Source organism: Physella acuta, unplaced genomic scaffold (assembly GCF_028476545.2).
Source record: "Physella acuta isolate Inbredline_101_S28 unplaced genomic scaffold, ASM2847654v3 ptg000308l, whole genome shotgun sequence".
Lineage (NCBI taxonomy): Eukaryota > Metazoa > Mollusca > Gastropoda > Physidae > Physella > Physella acuta.
In genome coordinates this window covers 1,542,092-1,552,048 of record NW_026731827.1, presented here as the reverse complement: position 1 = coordinate 1,552,048, position 9,957 = coordinate 1,542,092, and the positions used below count along the sequence as shown (strand labels likewise).

Genomic DNA, 9,957 nt, shown 5'->3' with positions numbered 1-9,957 from the left:
TTAGTCAACTTCAGGCCTAATCCAAGATAACTAGCTCTACTTACAAGTATAAGAGTATAAGTAAAAAAATAACCAAGCAGAAGGCTAACTCTCCTTTATTAATAAATTTTAAAATTATAGACATAAGAAGTTTAAAAATCAATAAAATAAAGACCAACTATTTGCATAGAAAACTATGTCACTGAATAGGTAGGCCTATCTAATTGTAACAATGTGAAACAGAACATTTGATTCAGAAATACTAAAAAGGAACACAATATCCAAATAATCTTGTAACAATGTTACAGAAAGTTTAAACAATTTCTGTGGGAATATATAAATTTAAAATGCAAAAAACCATAACATTCTTCATCTTAACACTTGTTTGTAAAAAGTAGAAATTGAGAATGTTATTTTGGTACAACAGAAATGTAATCACTTTAAAATGTCACATTATTAAGCAAATAATAAATTTCACAGATTTGGATCAGTTTGCAATAAACTCAAATACATCCTTATGCACCTTTTGATTATGGTTGTAATTTCTTAAAATAGTGGTTGAAAGTTGACTATTATATGAACTAAAACTTAATTATAAGATAAATTAATAATTATTACTCATAATCCTAACAATTAACACTGAACAAAGTATAAATATAATGGAAAAAAAAACAAATGTAAATATAATATATTAGCTGCAATGAATGTGAGCATTGACAAGAAAAATTATTTACCTCAAAATAAAAATAGAACAATTTATAATTAGTTGCTTCTAAAAGAAAAAACTAAACCACTCATATTGTAATTTTCAGGTTAAAAAGCCTGCATTACTGTTTTCCATTTCCATTGATTGGCATTTGCTTAAAAGATTCAGATTCACGATGATCACCAATGCCAGGACGAGCCAATAAAAGCTTGTAATATGAGTCGAGGACTGGGAATTCTTCAAGACATTTTGGGTGTAGTACTAGATTTATGTCCAGAAGGTCGAAAAGATTGTAATCAGCAAAGGACCTCTGTTAATGAAAACATCAAAACAATCGGGTGTATTATATACTTTGTTAAAAACTGAAAATACCAAAGCAATTTTAAAAACTTGATAAATTACCTTGCTTCCAACACAAAAACCAGATTTATCAGCTCCATTTTCAGCTAATAATTTCTGAAATTTAAAAAGACTTAATTATGTAAATCAACTGAAATTACATATTGGTTAAACCATTACTTCAATACTTTTTATATTTTAAAAAAAATTAACAAATTGGATACTCATTTTCATTTTAATATGTATATTTTCCCCTACACAACTAGGGTCTTAAAATACAAAGTCACAAACATTCAAATGCCAATGGGTTTTAATGTAGTTAAAAAGTACACTATTTTAATCATACTTCAAATGGCTGAAGTTGTGCAGGCAAGTCAGCAATGTATGCATCCTTTCCATTTTCCTGCAATAGGGTATGGAAATAAATTTACAGGAGTATTATGAGTAAAATTATTATATTTAAAAAAAGCAAAATATAATTAGATACATTATATTCATATAAATAAAAGTTAAAATCCAGACAAATTAACAGAAGGCATACATAATTTTTGTAGATCATAGTCAGGTATTTTACTCTAAGATCTTCAATACCATCATTGATCATATCAATCAAGGAAGCCTCTTCATCATTGCTACCATACAGTCCTGAAAAAAAATTGTAGAAGTTTTAAGTTTAACAGTAAAAAAAGTAATTCTGTGTATTATGAAAAGATCACTTACAGGTTCATAAAGTATGGGACTAACAAGGCTGTACAAAGCGATTTAGACACTTAATAATTGTTTGAGCCACAAACAAAAAGTAAACAAGTACACATTATATTAAATGTTTACCTCATCCCTCCAAAATAAATGCAGTTATTGATAAAAGAAAAATACACTGCATTTAGTGACAACTTTTAACAGAAACTCTTGTTTGCTTCTCAATACAGTATGTAATCTTATAAAGTTTTCTAAAGGCTTTTTAATATTTCTCAGCAAAATGTTAAACTTACCATGCTTTCTTCCTAGATGTCGTAGAATAGCATTTGTCTGCACAAGCTGTAAATCATTATCCCTCAAAGCTGGGACTTGCCCAAATTGCTTGAAAAATTAGAAGGAAAAAAAATAAAAATTTAGCAATGCTCAATTTTTTTTTTTTACAATTGCAATATATAACTAGAACTGACTGATTACAAGAAATATACTTTCACTGTTATAGTATTTATATTTATTTATTGCTTCACTGATTAGCCATACCAATATATTTTTGTATGAGGTAGTGTGGTCATATGCTAGAGCATATGACTGATAAACTGAAGTATTGAGTATGGGTCCCTGATCTGAGCCCATAGAACATCCCTGAGTCAGCTTAGCTCTAATGGGTACTAGACATGCATTAGGGAAAGTAAGGCAGCACTGAGCATAATGTTGACCACACCATCCTTTCATATGCCAAGATCAAAGAACATATTAACTATACTTCATCTGCCTTAGGGATCATTAGGTCTGAAGGGGAACCACTAAATATATTTGTATCTAAACTGTTATATAGCACAGAATACACGAGCATATAGTGTTAGGATGATTGATAGAGTTTTGATCGGCAGGATGGCTTGGTCAAGTGCTCGATTTTTTTCCTAAATGTATCTCATTATCATCATCATTCCTTTGTGGCCCCTGGGGAGCAAAGGGCTGCAACCACACATCTCCATCAGACTCGGTTTTGGGCTGCCCCCTTTATCTGTGCCCATGTGTGCCCAGCTGCTTTAGCCTCTTCTTCAACCGTTTTTCTCCATGTCTTCCTTGGCCGGCCCACCCTTTTTCCCTGGGGATTCCAGTCTAAAGCATGCCTTGCGATGTTTTCTTTTTCCTTTCTTAATGTGTGTCCGATCCATCCCCATTTTCGGGCCTTGACATCTGTCTCTATTGGCTGTTGCTTTAAAGTTCGCCATAGGTCTTTGTTTGATATTTTGTTTGGCCATCTTATTTTAAGTATATGGCGCAAGCATTTGTTTACGAATGTCTGTATTTCTGCTTATCAGTATTTGTCTTCGTGATCCTTCAAGTCTCCGAGCCATAGAGCAGCACTGCTTTGACATTTGAGTTGAAAATCCCAATTTTGCTCCGGAGCGACAGGGCCGTGGACCTCCACATCGGGCGCAGTGAGTTGAATGCACATCTAGCCTTGTTGATACGACATTTTATGTCTTCGTCTGCTCCCCCGTCCTTACTGATCACGCTTCCCAGATATGTGAATGTGTTTGTTTCACGTAAATCTTCTCCATTTAGCTGTATGGGCAGGTCCTGGCTGTTATTGATTCTGATGACCTCTGTTTTATTTTTATTGATTTTTAGTCCAACTTTGGAGGCTTCTTCAGATAGCCGATTTAGTTTGGCTTGCCTAAGAGGCTTCCTATTGTATATGGATACTAAATAATAGTTGGGGAATGTTATGGAGGCTGGACATAGTGCAGACTCCACCTGCTGCAGAGCTCAAGACCTGTTGATCTGAAATGCACTTAGCATTAAAGCTTTTTAATTTAACTAAAATACTGACACAAACACTACAAATATATTGTAATACCATCTGGTGCTTCCAGTCTTTCTGCCAATTCTCTCCACAATTTATTTCCTCATATGCAATTCCGTTGTCACTGAACAACAGCCTAATAGCTTCACCACGACCTAAATATTAAAAATCAAACAAAAATAATCAGCTAGGCTTAATCTACCATACCGATAAATTAGTATTTTGTGAGCAGTGAAATATAAAACTTACCTCTAACATTGAAATAGATTAACTGGTACTTTCCCACTAAAAAAAACAGAAGAAAAAAGTAATTAGTAATTAATTCTAACCATTTCATTGGAATCTTATGTTACTATTTCACTTTAGTAGAATAACAAAATATATTTTAAAAATTTACAATTGGCGAGCTTGCTGTCCCACTAAGACACAGACAACTCAATTTTGAGAGCTCCTCAAATTTTCTTCAGTGTTAAACATATCTTTACTGTGTCATCCCCCAAGTCATAAAACATGGCCTTTTTTTGGAATAGCCTTGAGATTCCAGGTGATATTATGATTATGTATGGCATATCTGTCAATTTAGTTTTTGTAAGATCTTTTTATCATGAGCAGGTTGCAGGTTTTTTGTTAGTTCTTTATTATTAATAGGGTTAAGCCAGCATTTAATTTTCATCTAAAAATCTAATGCATATAGGGGTTGTGGGTCACGTGACTTTTATAAAAGGGGGTTGCCACTTGATACAGTTTGGGAACATGTATATTATTATTTGATATATTACTATTAGAATCTATTTAATTAGATCCTAGCCCAGCAATGTAGCATTCAAGCTATGCCACCCTTAACTTAAGTGGTAGCCTATAAAATGTAAATGTACTTAAAATGTACTTTATTAATCATTAACTATTACAGTAAGTAGGGGCCTACTAATTATTAATCAACTAAGTAGTTTTTTAGCGCATAGGTCTCAAGATCAACAAAGAAAAGACAGAAGTGATGAGAATTAACAATAACCAGTAGGCCCCAGTGACAATAGATGGAAGACGGGTAAACAGAGGCGTAGCGAACCTTCCCGGCGCCCGGGGACAAACTTTCAATTTGGCGCCCCCCTCGGGAGCAAATTTTTTATTTGCACCCCCCTCAAACTGCATAAATGCAGCTTAAATGACATTTTTATTTGTTTTTAAAACCCATTTTAGCGCCCCTGCCCCCATCATGGAAGAGTTTGTCTACCTTGGCAGCAAGATCAGCAAAACGGGAGGCACAGAGGAGGGCATACGTGCTAGAATTAATAGAGCCCGCAGCGCTTTCACAGTTCTGCGACCCATATGGAAAAGTTCTGCCATCTCCATTACCACAAAAATTTGGATATTTGACTCAAATATCAAGGCAGTTCTGCTGTATGCAGCAGAGACAGAGTCTCCAAAGCAAGCACAGCAAAGATACAGACCTTCATGAACAGATGCCTTAGATATTGAAACTGAGATGGCAGGACAAAGTGCCGAATATAGAATTATGGAGGAAAGCTAGGCAGGAGTTTATGGGTGTGCAAATAAGAAGGAGGAAGTGGCGCTGGGTGGGTCACATACTGCGAAAGGCTCAACCAAATGTTACATGCCAAGCGCTTGAGTGGAACCCCCAGGGAAAGCGGAAGAGAGGACAGACCTGGAGGCGGAGTCTTCTTGAAGAAATGAAGCCAACAGGGACGTCTTGGGAGATGGCAAAATTAATAGCCGGGGATCGTAAGAAATGGAAGGATATGGTGGAGGCCCTATGTTCCATAAGGAACAAAGAGGACTAAGTCAAAAGTCAAGTCTAGTAGTTTTTTTTTACATTATGAATTATATTACAGTGACCCAGTGCCAAGCTATTTAGCGTCATAGACAAAACTTCTTAACCTCCCCCCAGCCCTGCAATTTTTTAGGCCCCCATATAATTATATATATATATATATATATATATATATATATATATATATATATATATATATATATATATATATATATATATATATATATATGACTATATATATATATATATATATATATATATATGACTATATATATATATATATGACTATAATTTTATTTATGTATTAGTAGACTGTCTCACTAAATTTTGAATTAAACCATTTAAACAATTCCATTGCAGTTCATCCATCATGAGACAAAAAAACAGGTTCAAACTCATTTCAGTTCTGAAATAATCGAGTTTATTAAAATATCTTATTTTTACCCACCCAAAGTTATGAGTATTGTATGATCGTATTTGGCAAGTCGTTCAAAAAGAATATGAACAAGGAAACTTTATATACTTTAAATATTACCCCTTCTTTAGTTTATATAAATTAGACTATGGAATCTAGTTTAATATAGTAATAGGGATTACAAACTTTTGCATCCCCATGCCCATAAGGATAGTGCTCTAGGCGACTGCCTAGTTGACATTATACTTTGCCTTATAGTAAATACGGTAAAATCACGATATAGCGTCGGTTATTATTCCGGAACTGTACAGCAGTAAAACTAAACAGTAAATCTATGGCGTAGTCTGTTGAGCTGTTCCGGAAACCACAGGAAATACTGTAAACCATTATATATTTGCCGCCTTATTATTTTTAATCCATAATGTTTAAAAATGTGCAAGGATTGATTTTAGTTGCATTTTAAATACTGTTTTGTTAATTATTTTGTATTTCTAATTATTTTAAGTGTATGTGCTAATTATTGCAGCTACTAAACATCGTTCTAGTTCTTCTTACTACTTTTAACTTTTGACTTTGGTAAATCTAATCGTCTTATTTTACTAACAAAACTAGATCTAGAGCTAGATCTAGTTTTAGCAACTCTTCTATCTACAGGTTTTTTCTGTATTTCTAAAAAAAAAAAGTAATCTATCGTTTTGGGTAGATCTACGTAAAATCGCCCGCGACTAGTAATGTGAAAAACAGGTGACTCCTTAAATTTTAATAATTATTTCACATTTTGAGGAGGATTTGTGTTTTGAGAAATACACAAATGTTTCCTTGTTTCATTTATGTACCTGTTTTCAAACAATTGAATTAAAACTTTTCAATAATAAATGAATACTAGCGATGTTTCCAACAGATGCAACCATGCTCATTTACTATAGCAGCCATCTTGTTTAAGTTCTTTCTTTGTTAACTTATAGCGCGAGATCAGGGGAAGGCAACTCTATTTTACAAATGGCTGCTGTTTATATAGGAAATCCTGCTCGCAAACACTGCTGTTAAAAGTTAATTTCTTGCCTATATTGATATATTTATTTAGCTATTGATTTAGATCTAGATCTAGGTTATTTATTCATTTATCTATAATATTTGACACAAATATATCAAAATATATATATATACTTCTATTAAAGCCTTGACAATGAGGTAACTTTTTCGTACATTACTAGTCGCTGGCGATTTTACGTACCCAAAACAATAGATTACCATTAGTCTAGTATTAGCCATTAGGCCTACTAATTAGGCCTAATAATTAATATTATTTAGATTTACTAATTAATTTATTTACTAAGCTAGAGTGCTTGAGTCTAGAGCTAGACTACTCAGTACTCTACTCTGGCTAGATCTAGATCTAGATTCTAGTAGATCTAGCTAAAGTAAAGTTCGTGTAAAGTAAGCACTAAAGCAGTAACACTCTACAAAGATCTAGAAATCTAGATCTAATCTAGATATCTAGATTCTAGGCTAGGTCAGGTCTAGAAATCTAGATGAGATCTAGATCTACTAAAATTTAAAAAAATAACTAAAATCTAGATTCTAGATCTAGATCTAGATCTAGAGTAGAATCTAGTCTAGATCTAGATCTAGATCTAGTAACTAAATCTATGTACAAGAGAAAAATTGTATGAAGTAGACTCTAATTACTTTTGAAAAATACAAGGGCAATCTAAATTCTAGAATAGGCAAAACAATAACAACGGCTTGGACGAAAATCTAGAAACAACCACTGCAATAATATTGACAGCAGACGCTACCGTCTGAGATACCGTATGCCAATAAAGTTACCGGCATTTGGTGACCATAAAATGAAAGATTTGGTTGCCCCTTTAAATTTAAGTGATGTGACTTTTACATCAACTTGTTATGGCGGTGGTTTAACTTTTTGAAATATTATTATTGTATTAAAATCTATATTTTATAGATATTGGCGATCAGAGTTTCTTTCAGGCGAGACACTGCACCCCCCGGGAAATAAAAATTTCCTTCGTGTATAATAATAATATTACACACTATTACACAGTAACAAGACACCTTTTACCAGCTAGCCTATACTATTATGTGGCAGTATTTGCACTTCCTGTGTGTGTTGGGGGGGGGGGGGGGGGGGAAAGGGGAAGTGACTTGCATGAAAGAAACTCTATAGACGGTTATACGCAGACAGACAGTGGCGTAGCTCAGAGGCGTAGCGAGGGGGGTGCGGGGGGTACATATGTCCCTGGGCGCCGATCTTAGGAGCGCCAAATGGGTTTGAAAAACAAATTAAAATGCCATTTTAGCTGCATTTTTTGCATTATAGTTTGAGGTGGGGGGGGGGGGGTACAAATTGAAAGTTTGAGGGAGGTGCAAATTGAAAGTTCGAGAGGGGGGATGCAAATTGAAACTTTGCTCCCTAGGGCGCCGCAAAGGGTCGCTACGCCTCTGGCGTAGCTAGGTCGGGTGTCAACCATTGCGGCACCTCATGGTGTCACCCCCACGCATATATATATATATATATATATATATATATATATATATATATATATATATATATATATATATATATATATAGGTCTACGAAGGCCTATATAGTGCAATTGGTGTTGCGGGTGTTACTGACTGACGTTAATTATTAGCTATTCAAGGTTTCAATATAGCACACATTGGGGCGTCTGGATGACAGTGTAGACAATCACGCGCCCCAGTATTCTTCGTGTGCGTTTTATGGCAAGTAGCAGTAATAGGTAATGCATAACAGTCAGACAATTTAAAAAAAAAAACGGACATTCGTTAATCTTTATTTACATGTAGGGACTAGATCTACAAAACATAGATTGACAATTTTTAGAAATACTCAATAGCTGTAATTTGAGACAACTGTAATTCGGGGGGTACCCCTACACCCTCTGCATCCGCCAACTATAATCAACGCTTTCTAAAAACGGAGCGTATCTTAAATTGTTAATGCACTTTAACCTGAATTTACAAAAGTGGCGGAAGTCTAATAAGTAGTTAAACGTTTCGATTGTGTAAAAAAATCGGCATCCATTACTTAGGGCAAATATTTTTAAACTCGTTTGTATTGGTTAATCAAATTAGATTTCTGAAAGTAATAATAATAATTATATATATATATATATATATATATATATATATATATATATATATATATATATATATATATATATATACACACATATATTTATATATATATATACACACACACATATATATATATATATATATATATATATATATATATATATATCAGGGGCGTAGCGAGGGGGGGGGGGCGGGGGTGCGGACCGCACCGGGTGACACCATTTAGGGGGGTGACACCAAGGCAAAAAATAGCAAAATATATAGAGAAAAACTTGAGGGGGGTGCAAATCGAATGTTTGAGGGGGGGGGGGGGTGCAAATCGAAAACTTGAGGGGGGTGGGGGTGCAAATCGAAAGTTTGAGGGGGATGCAAATCGAAAACTTGAAAGTTTGTCCCCGGGAAGGGTCGCAACGCCTCTGGGGGGGGGGGGTGACACCATTAAGTCCCGTACCGGGTGACACCCGACCTCGCTACGCCACTGATATATATATATATATATATATATATATATATATATATATATATATATATATATATATATATATATAGGCGCCTATATATAAATTTATAGATCTAGTTATATCGCAGCGTATAAGTTGTGCTATTTTGCAATTTTTCCAAATATTTAAGGACATTTTAAAGTAAAACATCTAAACTCACTTTAAAAAGCAGATTTTGAAAGATAATTTAGAGTGAAATAATTGTAAACAGATATGTCATTGTCAGTCGCTTCGTATAGCATTTCATGAAATAATACGCGATCCTTTTCTTTTTTTTTTTAGTCCTGTTCCGGGTTGAAAGTTCATGCCCGACCCTGACCTAATGAACTAAACTGCTGTACGGTTGGATAGTTCATGCATTATTTACAAACTTTCGCGAAGCTCACATAGCATACATTCAAAGTTTTGTAATACAACCACTTTTTTTGTAATAATTTACGCCATGTGTGAGCTAAAATTCCGTTAACCCGCAAATTTTGTCCATTCTTCACTCAGACTCGTTGTCCCTTTGATGTTTGTGAAGATCACGAGTAGTACCGCTAATAAGCGTCGCGTTCTTCTTTCCATTAACCAATAAGATTATCCCTCCCAAGCGTG

The 9,957-nt window shown here is 34.4% G+C and overlaps 1 protein-coding gene across 3 annotated transcripts; it reads right to left on the bottom strand.

The window, feature by feature from the left end:
* Positions 1–79: 79 nt before the first annotated feature.
* LOC131940130 (glutathione S-transferase P 1) lies at positions 80–9,798 on the bottom strand. Of its 3 annotated transcripts, none has more exons than XM_059298711.1 (8): positions 9,781–9,798; positions 3,783–3,818; positions 3,588–3,688; positions 2,017–2,104; positions 1,566–1,669; positions 1,371–1,427; positions 1,088–1,141; positions 80–995 (listed from the first exon to the last, which is right to left on the bottom strand). In XM_059298711.1, coding segments are annotated over exons 1-8 (630 nt in total). In that variant the 5' UTR covers positions 9,782–9,798; the 3' UTR covers positions 80–806. The 3 variants fall into 3 exon arrangements, with proteins under 3 accessions (XP_059154694.1, XP_059154693.1, XP_059154692.1); XM_059298710.1 differs by lacking the exon at positions 9,781–9,798 and adding an exon at positions 7,427–7,448; XM_059298709.1 differs by lacking the exon at positions 9,781–9,798 and adding an exon at positions 5,924–5,988.
* Positions 9,799–9,957: the final 159 nt, after the last annotated feature.